The sequence below is a fragment of the Ziziphus jujuba genome, chromosome 2, assembly GCF_031755915.1.
Source record: "Ziziphus jujuba cultivar Dongzao chromosome 2, ASM3175591v1".
NCBI lineage: Eukaryota > Viridiplantae > Streptophyta > Magnoliopsida > Rosales > Rhamnaceae > Ziziphus > Ziziphus jujuba.
Genome location: NC_083380.1, coordinates 21684674 through 21706677, shown reverse-complemented (window position 1 = coordinate 21706677; position 22004 = coordinate 21684674). Strand labels below are relative to the sequence as shown.

Here is a 22004-nt window from a genome sequence, read left to right as displayed (position 1 = left end):
TAATAACATTATTTAGTGCAAAAACTCCATTCATAGATGACTTACAATTTTTTTTTTTTTTTTTTTTTTGTGGATAAAGATGATCTACATTTTCCATATGGCACGCAAATGTTTATAGTTAGATAATATACTTTCCACAATACCGAGTTTTTGGTCACATAGAAAATCAGACACCCATAAATCATAAATCATTACTTTTAGAAAATAAAGTTGAAATTTTAGACGCACATATGTCAGAATATGTAGAGCTTTTTATGAGAAATTTACATAAAAATTTATGATCAAACGGATAAGATTTTTCTCCAGGTCTCTTTCTAAGTTCCTGAAATGGGAAACTTCCCCAACCCATAAAAGAAGCAGTCCCCCACCAGCCTACAGTCCCAACTCAACCCGCAATGAAAAAACGTGATCCCCACATTTTTGTTGACTTGTCAAAGATGATATGTTTGGTTGCACTACAAAAACGTACCCACTCTCATCATGGGGTCTCTACTCCACTCTCCTATTAACTAAAGATAGATATGTAATGAGAAACAATGAAAGTAATAAAATGGTATTCATGTAATTTTTAATTACCATATATAACTTAAAAATGGAATAATTAAGTCTTATGCAATATCAACTCGAGTAAGTGAATCTCATCCAAAAAAAAAAAAAAAAATTATTTAATATCTGATCATGATCAAATTGTTGCACTAATATAATCCTATACAAAGTGTATAATATTTTTTGTTTTCTTTTGGATATTTTTATTTTTGGGCCACTCTAAAAGCTCATCCACTCTCGTCCAGAGCGTGTATACACGCTTCAATCACTAAAAATAGGGACTGGTAGTGGTTGATGGGGAAGGAATAGAGCAGAGGTCGTGGATGTTAGAGCTTTAAAAGCAGTGTGGGGGTGTGTGGGGCCTGTCTCGAAGATCCCAGCATGAATTTGAGAGTTGCTGTTGACTGTGCATAGCGAGCTTGTTGGATATCACTCTCACACTACAGCTGCTTCTTACTCGTTTTGCATGGCCTTTTACTGGTGCCTCTTGGGCCAGCTTTCACTCTTCACCACGTGTTCCCAATGCTTCCACAAGAATATTCTTTTTCCTCAATGTACATCTCCTCCTAATTATTTACGGAGAAATGATCTCTTGGAATTATCTTCAACTTTAAAATTTAATTCGTAAGATATATTGATGTGGTAATGGTTGTCGATGATATTAATTGAATATTTAAAATTAAAAATTTAATTGAATAAGTAATAATTTTAAATATTTATTACATCATTATATCTTCCAAAGTATATTAGAAAATAATTTTTAATAGATCTAATTTAATTATATATATACAATTAGGCTCTTATATGGTTTTATCATTAAATTTTTTTTAATTCTTTGAATAATTAAAGAATCGAGAAAATTTTTATTTATAATCGTATCGGAGTCTTAAAAGGTTAGTTTTGTTCAAATAATATTTTAATATATGATTAAAATAATATTTTTTAATTAATTGAATTGTAAATTTTAATTCATAATATAATTTAAAAATTAATAATGGAAAATCTATTGCTAAAACTATTGTATCAATCTAGTATTAATCTAATATTATATATATATATATATATATATATATATATATATATATATATATATATATATATATATATATATATATATATATAAGTTAGACTCATATCAAATTAATTGGATGATTTTAATATCATGGTCTATTTTATTAGTTCTTTGTTAAAGCATTTAAATATCTAATAAAGAAAATTTTTATGGTAAGATTATCTTGTGCACCTAATATAATGTGATATACATATATCGATTTTCTTTTATATTAAACGTATATAGATTTTCTTTTCTATATTAAACGTGCATTTAAGAGTGGTTAAAAAAAAAAAAATGCTAGAAACCACTTTTAAAAAGATAAAACACATTTAATAGTGCTTGGTTAAAAAATCAAAGTATTTTTATTCATTTTTAATTTTAGAAAATCACCAATTTAATTATTCTGAAGACAATTTTGGAGGAAAAGGACTTCTATATAAACATTTTCATGCGATACAACCTGAACCAGATACTGTCTTGATCAAACTAAAATATCATATGGTTTGCAGCCATCTCAATTATCTCCTATAGGGTCACTTTTGTTTGAATATTGACATTTATCATAAATGATGATAAGACACACTAATTATATGGTGATTTAAGAAGCAAATAATTGAAACTCAATTTAGGATAAATCATATCCATAATAATAATAATAACAAAGATTATGTCCTTCATCATGAAAAATCATTATAACCTTCTTTACCGGTTAATAAATTTATTTCGAGGTTCTATTTGAGAAGTATTGAAATTTTAAAAAAATTAATTTCCAAAAATTAATTTAACGGGAACTAATTTCCTAATATTCAATTTCTTAAGAGTTGTGTTTTTAGAGTGTTTAGTGTTTATAAGGATACTTAAAAGTTACAAGTAATTAATTAATTTATATTTTAAAAATTGAAAATAAAATAAATTTTAAAATGATATTTTTTTGTTGAATTTATTTTCTATCCCATTTTTCTATGATATAGTTTTCCCTTATACTCATCATTTTCTCATTTTAAAACCTATCCAAACATCAAAAATTTTTAGTTTTTCAAACAATTTCAAATTTCCACTAATTTTTTACACTTTCCTTCCAATTGGGATCTAGAGTTTAAATTAACACATTTAGAGTTTATGTAAATCAAGTCAACTTTTCCATTTCAAAGTTAAACTATTTTAATAAACTCGCATAGATACCAAACACGTATTGAAATTTCAACATTTAAAGTAGTTAAAAAAATTAATGATAGAATTTTTTTTTGTGTTTATAAATTTATATATATTTTGACCAAAAAAAATTATACTTTGTAGTTATAATAATTTAATCACATTTATGTCTTTAAATGTATGAACAACCCCTGTTGCTCTTTTTTTATTTTTATTTTTATTTATTTTTTATTATTATTTAATAATCCCCTTTTGCTGTTTAGAGAGGCTCGAAAAATTCAAGTATTTAATAGGCAAAAAAGAAAAAAAAATCAAGCATTTAAAATTTTCTCCACGTTTATTTTTATATTTCATAAATACCATGTATGATTGAGCCATAACTTTGAAAAATCCCTTTTTCCATTCACATTGCTTTTTGAACATTTTTTTTCCCCAACATAATTGATCGGTATTACTGTACGAGATATTGGTGATTGAAACGAAGCTTTGCATCCAACACATTACCTGTCTGATATATATATATATATATATATTTTTTTTTTTTTGGCTCAAGACATTCTTAACAGCACGAACTTCACATGGATGATGACTAAAAAGTCAAACATAAATTAAGTTATTTTATTAATTCATGTAGATTTGTCCAAAAATTTAAAATAAAAAAGATTTTAACATTCTCTGATATAACACATAGAAAGTTCATATAACAAAATTTTTTTTTTTTTGGGTCTAAAAGCACCAAAATATGAATATTGGATTGAAATGAAACTCGTCTATTTTTTAACGTCCTCAATAATTATACACAATAAAGTTTTGAGAGGACGTAATTTTTTTTTTACCTTTTTTATTTTTATATTTGGGTTTTGAGTATTTATACTTTTAATAAACAAAGCAAAAGGAAGTGTTGGGCTTTTATATAGACTGCCAAACTAAATAAAGTAAAAAACTTTTCTTCGCTGTGTTGAACTCTGTAGCTTCTCTCTCTCTCTCTCTCTTTGTCTTTCCTCTCTCTCTCTCTGTCTCTCTCTCTCTCTCTCTAAAAATAGCAAGTTAGTAGCCACAGCTCAAGCTCGTCCATGGAGTTTGGGACACATTAAAATCACTTTAGCACTGAGCTCTGTCTTCCTTATCTTCATATCAAAATACCATTATTTAATTTATTTCCAGTAGACACTGGTAAGAGGAACCAACTCCCCCCACCCCCCCTCCTCCTCTCTCTCTCTCTCTCTCTCACACGCACACGCACACGCACACGCACACGCACACGCACAGACGAATCACTTGAGCAACTATTGGTTTTTCCTTTTTTCAGCCACTGCATGGCTTTCCCATCCAGTAGCTGTGTTCTTTTGCTTCTGTTTTTTCTAGCCAAGTTTTACTTCGAGCATATTTCCTTCTTTTTTTGTTTTGGTTTTTTTTTTTTAATGCTTTTTGATCGAATTCACGTGGGGTTCTAACATTTTTGTTTCTCTGTTTTTTCTTTTTGGTGTCTTCTTGTTGTTTGGTTTTTTCTGTTTTTGGGTCTTTTCTGATGGGTTCTTTTTTTCATTTCAGTTGGGTTACTCCGGAATTGATATTCCATTGAATTTGGGGCTTCATGTGGAAAGTTTTTGTGGGTTTTTCTTCTGTTTATTAGAATAGCTTCTGTTGCTTGTGTATGGTGGTCATGATGTCCTCTGAAACAGTCTCATCTCTGTCTCATTCAGCCTGAGTTTGGGCTGAAAGTTTTACAGACACCAAAAAAAAAAAAAAAAAAAAAAAAAAAAAAAAAAATCTGAAAAAAAAGAAAAAAAAAGAAAAAGAAGAAAACTTCTTTCCATGATTTGAAGTGGGTTTGTTTAGAATTTGTTAACTGTGATCCTGTTTCTTGGAATGGAGTCTTGGACTTATGTATCTGAAGGGAAAGGTTTTGTTTCAGAAGAAACAATTTCAACTTTTAATTCACTTGCTAGAAGTAAAAATGCTGTCTTGGGTTGGGAATTGAAAACCCCTTGTACTTTTGGCAACAATATGTTAGTACCTGGTCAACAAGATATTGAGAATCATGGATTTGGGGAGTATATTGAAATGATTGGAAAGCCATTACCCAGTGATTCGATTGGCGGTGTTCTGAGTAGCAAGGTTGGTGTGGGAAAAAATGTTAATCATACCATGACAAATACATTTTCTGGAGAAGAAGAATCCAGTTCAAAGCTTTCAAGCTCTATTTTAGACTCTAACAGTAAGGATTCGTCACTCATTGACTTGAAATTGGGGCGTATTACGGATCACAGAGATATCCATACTTCTAAATTTTCTAAAGGAGCACCGGTTTTGTCTTCATTGGAGTCATCTACACCGCCGAAGAGAATGCGGATTTCAGGGTTGCATTCCCAGACTGCTTTCTGCCAAGTTTATGGTTGTAACAAGGATCTCAGCTCTTCTAAGGACTACCACAAGAGGCATAAAGTTTGTGAGCTTCACTCAAAGACTGCCAAAGTTATTGTGAACGGCATAGAGCAGAGGTTCTGTCAGCAATGTAGCAGGTTGGTCATGTATTCAAGTGTGAACTTTTTTTTCTTTTTTTCGGGATTGCATATTTATGACAAGTTGGAGACAGGGGCTTTTATGAAAGGCACCAAAATTCCTACCAGTAGAAATGTTTCCGGTAGTTGTGCTGTTTTTCCTGACTTCTATACTTACCTGCTTAAAAGCGTAATGGATCTGTTTATTCAAGTACATAGCTTTCTTTAAATAGTGTTCTTTTCGTTTTATATCCTTTATGTTTCACATTATTCAGTGATCATTTTTATGTTTCCCTCTGTCTTTGTCCTCCTTGGATACCTTTGGTTTAGTCTAATCTCTTACGTGCAGGTAAAAAATTCTTTTATAACTTAATATCAACATGTAGATGCTGTAAGTAGACCTTTCTTTTGTCACATGCTGTTGATTTTCCTCAACCGGAACAGCTTAATTTTATTGAGTCTATGTTTTCCATATGCACTTCTAGAAAAAAGATGGACCTATTACTAGTATTTTATTTTCTGTTTCCTTTCTTTTGGCTTGGTAAGATTTAAACGAAGTTGTAAGCTAGCTCCTAGAAACTGGCTCGGTTCAGATGTTAGGAATGCTATTACTGCTATAATATGTGCTAGCTTCTTATCATTCAGGTTTCACTTGCTGGCTGAATTTGATAATGGTAAGCGCAGCTGTCGTAAACGCCTTGCTGGACACAATGAGCGTCGGAGAAAGCCTCAGATGGGAATTCATTCTGGAAGAGCAGGGAGGTTGCTTCAGTCGTACAGTGGTATTAAAACTAATTTGAGTGATCCAGATTATTTTTACCTTTGCTTTCTTTCCTTACTCATGTGCACATGGCAACTTATTTCATGGATTTAATTTGTGATTTGTTGTTAATTTTTGCTTTTCCTTTTTTGCCTCTTTCATTGAAGAGTGGTGTGTGAGTTGATTTCTGAAGTTAAATTAGAGAGCCAACAAAATGTTTTTGTTATTTGATTTCCTTGTTATCACTATGTAATATAAGAAACATACAGGCTTTTGATCCTTCTAACTAAGGTGCTTGATAACCTTTGTCAAACTCATGCCCAAGCTAGACCATAGGACCCTTAAAAAGCTTTCTCTAACTTCAAAATTTGCATCCATGGTCTTTGGAAGGTGTTCTGTTTATTTTTTGACACCTGTTCCATGTGCATATGACTGTTGAGTTCTATTGCTTATTTGTTTCTGATTTTTATTTTGTACAGAAAATATATGTTTAATTGTCCTTGCATGTCTCCTCACACTAGATAACCATAGGAAATGAAACTAAACTGCAGAGTACCCTCATGTTCTCGATTATTTGCAAATGAAGCCACTGAAAACTTATATTGATATATGAATATGAATGATGATATGCAAAAGATCACATGACACAGTGTTGGATACTTTGAACTTTGGATCAATCTAAAGTTAGCACTTTACATCAAATTTAACCCATCACCACGTTCTTGTAGCATTTCATATCTAAGATTCCTATGACATATGTGTTGATCCAACAAAAGAAACTTGAAATATGTGTCCTGAAACAGCTGATAGTGTGATTATTTGTTTCCAAAAGTTAATTTTTTTTTTTTTTTTTTTAATAATGTCCTACCACTTGTTTAAGATTTGGAGATTTAGTATCCAGTTCAAACTGTTGATGATGAAAGAATGTTACACCAAGCCTGTCCACCGGCTGCAGATTTTGTGGCAATAACAAGCTAGAAAATCAGCCGATAAATGGCTGTGTTGGCTGGGTCTGAATGATTGGTTATGGCCATTAGAAATAGAATAGTCTCTTTAAGTGAGTTTAATTTTCTTAAAGTGTTCTATTTTAGTCCAAAAACAAAAATGAAAACTTATTGAATAGGCAGCCCTATAACTATCTGTGAGAACCCAACTTACCTAATCTGAAAAGTTGTCAGATGTTGAAAAGTATGCAACTTAAACGAAACTTAAGTCAGATGATTCTCTTCAACATCCCCTTTTTACGAACCTCTATTTTTGAGGTTTGGCAGTAAAAGCTTTGATTCGCATACATGTATTGTACCATTGCTATCCCGATCTGATTAAAACACAGCCATTTCTGTTCCTAGAAGGCAGGAAAACATGGATTTCTGATGAGCTTCACCCATTGTTCTTACAAAGCCCAATTGACAGCCTGTGATGATGTATAAGTTTCCCGTAGGACTAGTTTCATGCATAGCAATGCTCATCTTATTGTTTCCAGCATCAACCATGGTATACTATTTGCTTTTGTTGGCTTCTATTGATAAATCTGTGCTTTGTTTTGCAGGTAGCCGATTTCAGGGAACTACATTATCAACTACATCCTTTATTTGCCAAGACATACTCCCTGGTGGCTTTTTGCATCCTGATAAATATGGAACAAATGACTGGTGCAGGAGTATTAAAGTTGAAGATGGCCATGATTATAGACCTCTGTCAAGCCTCATGGTAACAAATGGTCATCACCGTTCAAAATCTCTCTTCCCTCCATATGATATTGAAAAACACTTTCCTCCTTTTAATGAAAGTGGAGCTAATGCTGCTACAGGAAGCATTTTTAGTGAGAACAGTAGTCAATATCCACATGACCTTGGATGCCCAAATTCCGGTCCACGTTCTTTTCTCCATAATAACACATTAGGAAATGAAGATTTCAATTTTTTCAATACAGCAACAAACATCCAGGGATTTTCACTGGGAATTTCAGGTTCTGGCTGTGCTCTCTCTCTTCTGTCATCTCAATCTCAGAACCCTTCGAGCCACTCAGCTGAAATTCCCATTGCTCGACCCGTGGTAATGCCTGGCAACCATACTTGTTACGGCATGAGTCAGGTTTCAGAAAAGATTATTGGGGCATGCTCACAAGCACCAATAAGTGCGGTATCAAACAAGCTACCTTCTCTAGGAATGAATACTGTGAATGGAAATAACCTGTCTCCCATGCTGATATCCAATGCTAGTGATACTGTCAACTTTGATATCACAGATGGGATTTTTCAAGGATCGGATTTTGTAAATTCGAAGGACCGTCTTTCTTGTGCAGATGGACCGACCATTGACTTACTTCAATTATCATCACAGCTCCAACGAGTGGAGGATCAAAGACAGTCTTTGCAGATGAAGCAGGAAAATGATGCTTTCTGCTGTCTCAGGATCACATAATGTGCTCCATAAAACAAGGTATGTCAACTTAGGCACTCTTCTCAAAAGTGTAAAATAGGGAAGGGTGCTTGGGGTATGTTCATTTTCTATGGCAATAATATGTATTTACTTTGATGAAAAGGTGGATTTCGTTGCCCATCATGTAAAACTCTTATCAAATTTCACATGAAATTGCATGAGTTTCTATTGGCAAAATAAAATCAAGGTACAATGGAATACATACATATATTGTCCCAACGCCTAGGAGAAAATTTCCCGATAGATAAGTGTATTCAACATAAAGTGGACACCTAATGACTTGTTAAGTGTGGAGTGTGCCGCCGCCATTAACGAGGTAATACTAAAATGCTAGTGAGCAAGTGACAAATCTTTAAAAAAACTTGTAAGGTTAGTGCTAGTGCTTAACATGAGGTGGGATATCAAAGTTGTATATATACAAGTGTCTCTTGTCAACTTACCTTGATAAAATTATCACAAATTTTATCACACCCATTGGATTTGCTTGAATTTATTTAGTTGGTTGAGGCTATTTTTTAATATTGAATCTGAAGCGGATATGATATAATATTATCCGGTCTATACATGTATGCATGATTTTTATTTTTATTTTTTCCTTCCCCAAAAGTTGTCGTATCTTATCTAGATTTTTATATTTTAATTTAAATAACTATTGAAGCAGATATGATATAATATTATATGGTCTATATATGTATGTATGATTTTTATTTTTATATTTTCCTTCTCTAAAAGTTGTCGTATCTTATCTAGATTTTTATATTTTAATTTAAATAACTATTATCAATTCACAAAAAAAAAAAAAAAAAAAAGCACATAAACATCTCTTATTTAACTAAATCAGTTGCCTTGAATGAAAGAATAATCTATGCATGTACATGTAAATAGAGGCCGACCCAAATTTTTTTTTCAGAGGGCACCATTACATAATAAAATAATAATTGCTTTTTGATGTGTGGTTTGGCTGAAAAAAAATAATATAAATAGATAAAAATGTAACAAATTTCCCTAGAGTTGATCAAATTAGGATTTTCACTATAACAACTTTTTCCTATAAAAAATATATGATTTGAAAGCTAACAAAACCGTTTTGCGTATGTGAACTTATTGTCCTAGCGATGATGAAATGAATGTTATATTTATAAATATCTTTTCATATTTATTCCAAATTTAATATGGATTTTAAATGTATAACTAATTAAAGTTAAAAAAATGAAAAATAATAAAAGAAAGTTTTCATTAGACCAAAAGGTTTATTAGGGCAAAATGCATTCTAATATCTCGTATTTTTATCAAGATTTTATTTAGGAAGATGTTTTGATAAATAATACCTTTTATTTTCAGTAAGTAATATTGTAATATTCAAGTTTCAAATCTGCTAAACTTTTAACAGATTCTGTCAAAGCCCCAAATCAGTTAACTTTTAACAGATTCTCGTATGTGACCTCTAAAATTTTTTTTCTATTTTTCTCTTTCAACTATTGCAATCAAGTTCGGAAAAAAAAAAAAAGAACAAAAAAAAAATTTCCATGTGACATCTAGAGGAGGTTCCAAATGGTGGTTGCTTAAGGGGGTTTGAATCAATGTATGGATGATCAATCCACATTCTCTTTGCAAATTGGATCCCAAGCTCCTTACTTGGTGCTGAAAATTTCATAGCATGGAAAGCCACGTAATCCCCAAAAAAAAAATAAAAAAAAAGCCAACAACAAAAAAAGTGTGATATCTATATATATATAAATATAGAAAAAGGTTATGGTATGGTCCATTTGTATATAAATCCGTACTAAAATCGATATTTTTGAAAAAAAAATATTAATTTAAAAAATATCAATTTTGTTGTGAATACTGTAAAAATAATATATTTTTTTTAAATGTCTACTGTAGTGGGGGTCACATACAGACACAAATCTTATCGTAGCCTTCTTTTGTGTATATATATATATATATATATATAATCAAAATAAAACAATCCAAAACAAAGTCTAAAAATATGAGAATCTGATGCAATTAATCGATCTCCTACTTTACCTTACACCTAAGCGTCAGCAAATCAGCTTAAAGATTCTTTGAGGGTTAAGAATCTTCCCTTACAATAACCACCTTCTTGATTCAACTGTTATCAAACGGCAAAGGTTGGAAATTGTGTAAAATATGAGAATGCAGCATATTATAGGCTGCGTACAAAGAAATTTAATGACAGAGAAATTTGGTAATTAATTACTTGGTTGCAGAATCTGGCATGGATCCACCGAGGAGTGACGTCAGGAGGAATCTTGGTTTCGATTGACTGCCTGATATCAAATGAGTTGATGGTAGAGATAAGACAACTCTAACATCATCTTGTAAAGTCCTATCCAAATGAAAAATATCGAAATATTCGAAAGTTCGCTGTGAAAAATACCTCAATTCTGAGCTACAAAAACAGTGCAACAGATTTTCATATGCAAGAAATAGAGAGTAAAACTATATCTACTCTATATATAAAGGAAGGGTGGTGAATGTTTTTTTCCGTCTCCCATATTTTTTTGTCGTTTTGTTAATTTTTTTTTTTTTTTCAAAACGGCTTGGTTTTGTTTCTTTTTTCTTTCTTTCTTTTTTTTTTTTTTAATTTTTTAAATTTTTTTTTGGTATCGTCCTTCGTTGTCAGAAAGCATTCCTCCTCCATACATTTTTGTTTGGAAAATCAAAATGTGAGGTTTAATGAAAGACTTGAGGGAGAATTGGAGTTGAGATAAGTATGTTTATCCGTGTACTTTTTCTTTTTTTTTTGTATTTGTAAGGTTTTGATGGTTTTGATAGATGTTTAGTACATTTTGGTTTGCTTAGCTTGGGTTCTTAAAAAAACAAGAGAAAAAGAGCTTGAGTAATGACTGTATTTGTTATCCAGATTTCTATGCTGTAATTGTGATTTTAGCTGGTGTATTTTGGTGCTTGAATTAATCATGTGTGCTGTGTATTAAGCAAAACTAATGTTTTCCACATTTTTAAATAATATGTATCTATATATATATATATATATATATTTCTTTTAACAAAATTTTGCTTCTAAGAGTTCATAGATCCATATAAAATATTTACAATATATGAATCAATTATGATTAGAAAACTTTTTTGAATATTTTATGATAAATTTATAACTTTGAAATCGATTAATTTTGGTATGGAAATGGTTAAAATTTAAAATTTTGGTAAATATATGTTGAATGAAGTTTTTTTAATGTGAGTCATTATAAACCAGCTTTAGTGAGAAATTGATACAGGGTATCATTCGAAAATGAAGAAATGAAAATAATGGGCTGTGATTGGGCTTGAATATATGGCGGGAAGTGTAATGTCAGGATCCATCTAAGATTCTTTACTGGAAGCCTAGATAAGCTTTGATCACAGGGAAACCCTATCAAACCTTCTAACTAAAAATTTGGCAGCATCTCCTATAAGGGTTAGACATGCCACAAAATTTCCTACACAGAAAACACACTTCTAAAAGCACTAGCTTATTCCCCCCACCTTAGACATGCCACAAAATTTCGTATACAGAAAACACACTTATAAAAGCATCAGCTTATTCTCCTCCACCTTATTACAAATAATTCCACAAATTTTAGCACTTCATTAAAAATAATATAGGGATATAGATGCGGGGAATAATTTTAATAAAACATAAATAACTTTATAATTCGTGTTCACTCACACCACCCATGTAATACAGTCCTTTATCTCTATATTCCTTTATGAACACACCAAATGCATAAATACAGAAAGAATGATACCAAAACAACAACAACAACAACCATAATAATAATAATAATAATAATAATATTAGTACAACTTACCTTAGGGCTACCATATCTGTCTGAAGGCTACCACTTGTCCAAGAGTTATCATATTTTCCTGAAAGCTATCATACTTGCCTGAATGTTGGAATACTTGCCTAATAAAAATAAAATAATAATAGGTCATTAACGAAAAATAATAATAATAATAATAATAACAAATAATGGTAATAATAGAAAATTATAATCATGAGTAGGTAAGATAAAATAAAATAAAGTAAAATAAATTTTTAAAATTTATAAATAAACTACGAAATATGTACACTCGTAGCGAAAATACATATGATACCATATAATATGCTAATACGCTATCCCATAATATCAGATGTTGTAGGTACACTGCTATTAATATGGTCCGGAGTGGTTGCATATAATGGTCATCCAACCCTTGGACTCATAGGCAGCAGAGTTATGAAGCAAAGCCATTTACAGGCCAAATTGGATTGTTGTGATGAGAATTCTCCTATACCCATACAATTAACTACACGCTGGGGTGCTGATCCTATGCAACTGAAGACGGGATCAATTACTAGGGCACAAACTAAGAGGTTTAAGGACAATTTGGTTAGCTTCATACAATGTGTTTTTAAATCTCAAGAAGGCATAATTATACCCAAAGATTCAAAGCCCATACTGTGCATCTAAGTTATATGAAGGCAGAAATGGACCCAGGATGCTGTTTTGGTACATCTATGGACTCGGTGATATGCATCTAGGATGACCTGCTTCTAAACCCGTATTATATTAACCCGGATCTAATTATGTTCAAGTTCTAATAGTCACATTGACCTTTAACCAACCTGTGATTAGAAACCTTGATATATAATAAAAATGCCACAATAGGTGATGGAAAGCCTATTGATAAGTCAAACTAAAACACTCATTCACTAATGGTGCTTTAGGTGTTCAAAAGAATAAACAGAATTCAATCTCACAAATAATTTTCTGTATAAAATTTAAGCTTAATTTTTATTGAAAACTAAGCCTTTAAATAGGCTACAAAGTCACAAAATAAACCTTAAAAACAAAGGAAAAACCGGCCATACAAAGTGGTTTCCTATGGTGGTCGAAATTCTCACTCCTTTCCTAATCTAATTTGGATTAATTAATTTTTTTATTTTGAATTAGAAATTAATTAATTTACAATGAAAATAATAAAATAGTAACTTTCATAAACTTATTTTTCTGGCAAATAAATAAATAAAAACAAAAAAGTAATGATAATCTTCTAAAACAAAAAGTAGAATCAAATTAGGAAACTAAAATACTAGATTTTTGACTAAGTTGACTTTGATCATTATTTGACCTGTTTGAGCTCCAAATCAGCTTCAATATGCTTTTTAGGATGCCAAATAAGCTGATCATGAAGTCTCATACATTTCCCTTGCTTGGAAGAAAGAGAAAAAGCCAACTCAGCACAATACAGTAAAGCCAGCACAAAATATAGCGAAAATAGGCCAAATTTACTAACTGTCCGTACAACCCCTCTTTGGACGACTTTGAAGTTTCTTTGACTTGATTCCATGTACTCTTAGACATATGTATTGAATCTATGAAACATTGGAACCATTTCATGCTTCCCGGCTTCCATAATTGCACCAAAACCGCTACCCGGGTCCGTATCGGCTTCCACCACTTGTATGCTCAAGATAGGTCTTGGATCTTCGGGTATGGACAAGCCCTTTTGAATATGAATTACTCCTTGGATAGAGGCAGCAAGATTATCCTTAAACTTCATCCGGGTCGGCACCCCAGTGGGTTGTTGGTTGAGCTGGTTTGAGCGGATTTGCATAATTCAGGTAGCAAAGGATTGGTTTGTTAGCCTATGAATGTGATTGAGCTCATAAAGAGGATATGGAATCATCTCAAAGCAGATGTAAAAGCATCCAAGATCATCATTTTCACACAAACCTTTAACATTGCCGGTTTTGGTGGTTTAGACGCTGGGAAGGACTTTCCTTGCATTTCAAGCAAGCTTTGATCATTCCAATCTGATGGAATTTGGTGTAGGTTTATTTTGTTGTACCCTAAAGCACAATCATTCAAGGTGTTAGTCAAAAATGATTGTTGTTGGTTCTTGGTTCTTGATTTTGTTTTTTTTGGGTTTGTTAAGGTTTTGTTTCTGGTTTTAATGGAGGTTTAGGGTTCTTGAGAAGGTTGTTAGCTTTTGGGAAGAAGAAGAAACCGAAATGTAGTAGTTGAGAGAGAGAGAGAGCCAAAAATGTTGTTTTTCAAAATCTGTTGTTTGAATATTTTCTTTCTCAACGTTTTTCATTACAATTTTCATACTTTTAAATACATCAAAAAGACAATAAGGCATACTGCCATATTGAGCAATAAATACAAAAGCATTAAAAGTAACCAACCAAGCCAAACTACCTCAACTAACTCTAATCAATGTGCTGGGCATGCAAGAAACCTTCTTTAATGGGCAATTCAGCTTGTCTAAGGCATTTGAATTTGAAAACCAGCTCCATTTGACTTGAAAATTGGAGAGAAGCCTTTTTTAATAATAAAATAGGTTCTAGCCAAAAACCAGATAAAACAAAGTCCATTTACCCATTCAAAAGTAATCAAACCTGAGGCAATTTTGCCCAGTTTTCTGGGCAACAAAACTGCACAAGGGTCAGATTGTTTTGGGCTTAACTCAGCCTTCCCAGCTCCAAATTGGGCCATTCTTTTTTTTTCGGCTTCCTCTACATATCTAGTTTATCATATCCAAAATTCAGGTCCAAATCCCAAACCTACTTCAAACGGAATCCAAGGAAGTGGACTTATGTTGCTGGAAATACAATTCCAGCAACTAGACAAAAAAGGCCTTAAGCTAGATAATGAGCTTAGGGCATTACAAAAAGGATATTGTTCTTAAACATTACAAGATAAAATAAAATGCATAAACATAAATAATGTTTGGTCTTTGATGTTGCAAAACAAAGAGTGCAAGTGTAACTGAACTACCTTGCACATTGTGGCAAGATCACCACATTTCAACACCCGTCCTTGGTGTTCTTGCTTGAAATATTTAGAAGCTTCCTCAAGGTCTTAAATCTTGCTTTTGGAAGTGGCTTGGTGAAGAAATCTGCAAGGTTATCTTCGGTCTTGATATATTCCAAGCTTACTTCACCATTTTCTTCAAACTCCCTCAAAGAGTGATACTTCACGGGTATGTGTTTTATCCTTCCATGTTGAATGGGGTTCTTGGCTATTGATATGGCTGAAGTGTTGTCACATTTGATGATGGTTGAACCCTCTTGAGGATAACCAAGGTCCTCCAATAATTTCTTAAGCCAAATGCATTGATTTGCACATGAAGAGCAAGCAATGTACTCGGCTTCAGCGGTGCTTTGAGCGGTTGTTGCTTGCTTCTTTGCATTCCATGAGAATGGTCCACTACCAAGTGAGAAAAGATACCCCAAAGTGCTCTTCATATCATCCAAGCATCCAGCCCAATCACTATCCGAGTAGGCCATTAATCTCATTACATCTTGCCTATCATACCAAACTCCAAAGTCTTATGTTCCTTTTAAGTATCTAAGAATTCTTTTGGCACCTACAAAATGGTTTTGGGATGGTGCTTGCATATATCTAGACAAAACACATGTGACATGCATAATATCCGGTCTTGATGAACATACATAGAGCAAACTTCCTATCATGCTTCTATATAGGGTCGGGTTTACCTTTGGTGTGCCATCCTCCTTCTTGTATTTGTCTCCTTGGCTCATTGGTGTTGACATTGGCTTGCATTCATCAAGGTTGAACTTTTTCAAAAGATCTTTAATGTATTTCTCTTGAGATATGAAAATACCCCTAGAGCATTGCATCATTTCCACTCCAAGGAAGTAATTCATTTCACCAAGGCTTGACATGTCAAACTCCTTTTCAAGTTCATTTTTCAAAACTTCCACATTCTTTTCATTTTCACCCGTGACCAACAAATCATCCACATAGAGTGAGATAACAATCATGCCTTCTTCATTCCTTATGTATAGTGTTGGCTCATTTGGACTCCTTCTAAAGCCTTGGTAGGTCAAGTAACCATCAATCTTGCCATACCAAGCCCTAGGTTCTTGCTTTAACCCGTAAAGTGCCTTGTGTAGATGGTAGACTTTGTCCTCATGTCCTTGAACAATGAAGCCCTCGGGTTGCTTGACATAAACCTCCTCTTGAAGCACACCATTCAAGAAAACCGACTTTACATTAAGGTGGTACATCTTCCATGACATTGAGGCCGAGATGGATAGGATGAGCCTTATGGTCTCCATTCTTGCAACCGGTGCAAACGTCTCTCCATAATCTACACCCGCTTGTTGTGCATAGCCTTTTGCCACAAGCCTTGCCTTATGCTTGCATATTGTTCCATCCGAGTTGAACTTGGTCCTAAAGATCCACTTTACACCAATTGGTTTCTTGTTTTTAGGTTTAGAAACCAAAGACCAAGTTTCATTATTTTCTATCATATCCATTTCAGTTTGCATGGCCTCCATCCACTCTTTCTTTTTCATAGCTTCTTGAGCATTGGTAGGATCACTCAAGGCAACATTGCACCTTTCATATATTTCGGACAATGGCCTTTCTCCTCTAACACCATCTCCAATCTCCAATTCGGCTCCAATGGTCTCAAGTGCATCCTCCTCATCATCTTCATTTTCTTCATTGTCATTGTCATTGATTTCTTCTTCTTCATCATCCAACCGAGCATTATCTTCATGGACAAAAAGCTCCTCCTTTGTCCAATCCCAAACAACATCTTCATCAATCCTCACATCCCTTGTTACCACAAGTTTCTTGGTTTCCAAGTTGAAAACCCTAAAACCTTTGGTAACCTCACTAAAGCCGACCAAGATGCCCACATTTGCCCTTTTGTCAAGCTTGTCTCTCACGTGTGGATGATCATGAAGAAAACAAACACTTCCAAAGATTTTTATGTTCTCCAAAGATGGTTTTTCTCCATACCATATCTCATAGGGTGTCTTGGACTCATTGGCTTTGGTGTATGCTTGGTTTTGGATGTAGCTAATCGTGTATATGGCTTCGGCCCAAAACTTCTTTGGCATGTTCTTCTCATGTATCATGCACCTTGCCATCTCCATCAAGGTCCTATTTTTCCTCTCACAAACACCATTTTGTTGTGGTGTGTATGGTGTTCTGAATTGATGCACCATTCCATTTTCTTTGCAAAAATCCTCCATAGCCAAGCTTGTATATTCTCCACCATTGTCGGTTCTCAAGCACTTCATCTTTGCATTGCTTTGGGTTTCCACCATCTTCTTGAATTCTATGAACTCCTCAAGCACTTGTGACTTGGTTGTTAGAAAATATACCCAACACATCCTTGAGTAGTCATCAATGAAGGTTAGGAAGTACTTACATCCTCCAATTGATGACAAACTCATCGGTCCACACACATCCAAATGGACTAGCTCAAGCTTCTCCTTAGCTCTCCATGAACCGGCTTTAGGGAATGGAAGCCGTGTGGATTTCCCTAATTGGCATACATCACACAGGCTTTTCATCTCTTCAATCTTTGGCATGTCCTTCACAATGGCATTGGTGTTTTTCATGGCACCATAGCTAGAATGCCTAAGCCTTTTATGCTAAAGTTGAGAAATGGACTCCAATTTGGTTTTTAAGGCTTGTTCATTCTTAACTAGGTCCAATCTATAGCTTTTGTCCTTCAATGGTACCTTAAACAGCTTATTACCACAAGCATCATATATGATACATCCATCTTTTGCAAAATTTAAAGCAAAGCCTCTTTCTACCAATTGTGCTACACTAAGCAAGTTTTCACACAAACTAGGAACATATAGTACATCTTTTATAATTTTGGTACCTTCCTTGGTGTTCAAGCACACATCTCCTTTGCCTTCTACTTTCATGAACCGGCCATCACCAATCTTCACTTTGGTTTTGTAGTTTCGGTCAAGCTCCATAAAGCCATCCTTTTGGAAATTCATGTGGTGTGAGCAACCACTATCCACAAGCCAATCGAGACCACTTCTTGTGGCTTTAAGGCATGTGGCCATAAATAGGTTCTCGGCTTCTTCATTAACCACATTGGCTTGTTGTCTCCTTTGCTTGCATACTTTGGCAATGTGGCCTTTTCCTCCACATCTTTCACAAGATGCATCCGGCCTCCAAAAACACTTGGATGGTGGTTGTCCAAGCTTCTTGCAATGAGGGCAAGGTGGATGCCCTCCTCGGTTTTGATGGCTTTGTTGTTGTTTTTGTTGATTCCATCCACTTTTGTTGTTGTTTGTGTTGTTGTTGGTTGTAAAACCGGTTTGGTTGGTGTTGTTTCTCTTCCTTCCTTTATTCTTCTTTTTGTTGCCGTGGCCACCATAGAATGCACTCTCTATGGTCTCCTCCTTTCTAATGGCTCTCCTTTGTTCGGTTGCTTGAAGAGCATTGATGAGCTCACTCAAGGTTATTTCACTAAGATTTCTAGATTCTTCAAGGGAGGAAATCTTAGCTTCAAACCTTTCGGGTAAAAATACCAATACTTTCTTTACTACCCTTTGATCGGTCAATTGCTCACCAAGGACCCGAATTTGATTTACCACTTTGAGCATCCTTTCCGTGAAATCCTTGACAAGCTCATTCTCTTTCATCTTCAAGGTCTCAAACTCTCTTCTTAGGTTTAAAACTTGCATTTGCCGAGTTCTAGTATTTCCATGGAACTCCTCTTGAAGCTTTATCCAAACCTTTCTAGCACTTGTGCATGACATTATCCTTGTAAAAATGGAATCACTCATGGAGGTGTGCAAGGTAGTGAGGGCCTTGAACCCCTTGGCAACTTCGGCCTCATGTGCATTTCTTTGTGCTTGGGTTGCATTAGCTCTCAACTCTTCCACTACATAACCTTCTTCTATGACTTCCCATAAACCAAAGGCTTGAAGGTAGGCTTTCATTTTTATACTCCAAATGGAATAGTTTTGGCCTTCAAACTTAGGTGGTGTTGGGGTCGCAAAGGTTTGTGAGGCCATTTGAACAATTGGTTTTTGAAAAGTTTTGAAAAATGGACACAAGAACAAGCTCTCGGGTGGTGGTGTTTTGGTGAGTTTCAACTAGTTTTTTTGGGAGGTTTTGGTTTCGGTTGGAAGGCTTTAGGTGGGGGATCCTCTCACAAATAAAATGGTCTAGGTTGAAAGCTCACAAGGTCCTAAGAAATTACACTATGCTCTGATACCATGATAGAATTTGGTGTAGGTTTATGTTGTTGTACCCTAAAAGCACAATCATTCAAGGTGTTAGTCAAGAATGATTGTTGTTGGTTCTTGGTTCTTGATTTTGTTTTTTTTTGGGTTTGTTAAGGTTTTGTTTCTCATTTTAATGGAGGTTTAGGGTTCTTGAGAAGGTTTTTAGCTTTTGGGAAGAAGAAGAAACCAAAATGTAGTAGTTGAGAGAGAGAGAGCCAAAAATGTTGTTTTTCAAAAATCTGTTTTTTGAATATTTTCTTTCTCAACGTTTTTCATTACAATTTTCATACTTTTAAATACATCAAAAAGACAATAAGGCATGCTGGAATATTGATCAATAAATACAAAAGCATTAAAAGTAACCAACCAAGCCAAACTACCTCAACTAACTCTAATCAATGTGCTGGGCATGCAAGAAACCTTCTTTAATGGGCAGTTCAGCTTGTCTAAGGTATTTGAATTTGAAAAACAGCTCCATTTGACTTCAAATTTGGAAGGAAGCATTTTTGAATATTAAAATAGGTTCTACCCAAAAACCAGATAAAGAAAAGTCCATTTACCCATTCAAAAGTAATCAAACCCGAGGCAATTTTGCCCAGTTTTCTGGGCAACAAAACTGCACAAGGGTCAGATTGTTTTGGGCTTAACTCAGCCTTCCCAGCTCCAAATTGGGCCATTCTTTTTGTTTCTGCTTCCTCTGCATATTTACTTTATCATATCCAAAATTCAGGTCCAAATCCCAAACCTACTTCAAACGGAATCAAGGAAGTGGACTTATGTTGCTGGAAATACAATTCCAGCAACTAGACAAAAAAGGCCTTAAGCTAGATTATGAGCTTAGGGCATTACAAAAAGGATATTGTTCTTAAACATTAAAATATAAAATAAAATGCATAAACATAAATAATGTTTGGTCGTTGATGTTGCAAAACAAAGAGTGCAAGTGTAATCGAACTACCTTGCACATTGTGGCAAGATCACCACATTTCAACACAATCAAGGGCAACATATGGAAACCAATTCTAATCCTATTTGTCATCCTACATGGCATATTAGAGTGTTTTGGAGCCTAAACTATCCGGTGATTAGACAAAGACAGCTTGTTTGGAAAACTAGTCAACTACTTTCCAAATCTGAAATTGACTTTTTGTTTTAGGAAATAGTCTTTTCTTTGGATTTTATTTAATTATTTGCTGGATAAATTAATTTAGGAAGGTTGATATTTTATTGTTTTCATTGTAAATTAATTAATTCATATTTCAAAAAATTAAGGAATATTGAATTAATACAAATTAGTTTAAGAAACTAGAAAAAATTCGATACTTTCCTAATCTCTTTCTATGTTGGCCGAATTTAACCTAATTGTTTTAGGGTTTGATTTCTTGTAACTTTAGCCTATTTAAAGACTTATTTTTCAATGGAATGGTAGCTTAGATTGTTATTAAAAAATTATTTGTGAGAAGACTTCTTTATTTATTTATTTATTTATTTATTTATTTGAGCACCTAAAACATCTAATAGATATCGAGTGTTTTAGTTTGACTTATCAATAGGATATCCATCAGCTATTATGGAGTCTTCATCATATACTAAGGTTTCTAATCACAAGTTGATTAGGGGTCAAAGTGACCATTAGAATCTGAACTTAATTTTAATCCGGGCTAATTTAATACGATTTTAGGAGAGAGTCGACCTATGTTCGTATCATTTGGTATCAGAGTCGAATTTTATTTAGGTTTAGTCTACCGTATTTACTTTGTTTTTTTTGGTTTTATTCTACAATTTTAACATCAAGTTAAGATTTTTTCTTATTCATACACGTTCTGCCACCAAAAAAAAAAAAAAAAAAATCCTTCATAGCTGAATTTGATTCCTTTTGTTAGCCGAGTTCCTGCTCTCTAGTTTGTTGGTTGGTTTTGCATAATAGTTCTTCATAATTTGGTTTATTATTGATTTTTATTTGATATTTTAATCTTAATTAGTTGCATTCATATATTCAAAGAAAAGAAAAAAAGAGGAATTTTGAGAACATATTGCATAAACCTAAAATTTTTGCAATTTATTTTTGCTTGAAAGTTTGAATCGGGTTCAATAATTTGTGGGCTTTGGAATTGCATTTTTTTATGGTGATTGAGCTGCTGGAGATTGTGTGATATTTTTTTGGTTTGTGATTTAAAAAAAGAAAAGAAGAAAGGAGAAAAGCTGAAGTTAAAAAAAAAAAAGGGCAAAAAGGCCGGTTTGAAAGATTGCAAATTTGAGTTTGTTTGAATTTGGAAAATTCAACTATGTTAGTGGGAGTTGCTGTCTATTCAATATTAGTTGCTAGATATTAGAATATTGTGTGCTAAGTTAATTGGATAAAAATTGGTTAAAGGATTTGAGACAAAGACCTAAATTACAAGAACTACAACCAATAACTATCTCATACTTCATTTGAATTTTGTTCTTGTTAATTGTTTGAATCCTTTTTTAATTTTGATCTTTGAATTTTGGCTTCTTATTTCTCTAGTTTAT

General features: G+C 33.4%; 1 protein-coding gene across 1 annotated transcript; it reads left to right on the top strand.

Moving 5' to 3' along the window:
- Nucleotides 1-3678: 3678 nt before the first annotated feature.
- LOC107419077 (squamosa promoter-binding-like protein 6) lies at nt 3679-9117 on the top strand. The gene is made up of 4 exons (XM_016027806.4): nt 3679-3925; nt 4304-5274; nt 5899-6035; nt 7563-9117. Exons 2-4 carry the CDS (start codon nt 4622-4624, stop codon nt 8435-8437), a joined length of 1665 nt encoding a protein of 554 aa, XP_015883292.2. The 5' UTR covers nt 3679-3925; nt 4304-4621; the 3' UTR covers nt 8438-9117.
- Nucleotides 9118-22004: the final 12887 nt, after the last annotated feature.

Coding starts and splice junctions, on each gene's coding strand:
- LOC107419077 (XM_016027806.4), top strand. CDS start 4,622: ATGGAGTCTTGGACTTATGTATCTGAAGGGAAAGGTTTTGTTTCAGAA. Junction 5,275..5,898: donor TTCTGTCAGCAATGTAGCAG/GTTGGTCATGTA, acceptor CTTATCATTCAG/GTTTCACTTGCTGGCTGAAT. Junction 6,036..7,562: donor GTTGCTTCAGTCGTACAGTG/GTATTAAAACTA, acceptor TTTGTTTTGCAG/GTAGCCGATTTCAGGGAACT.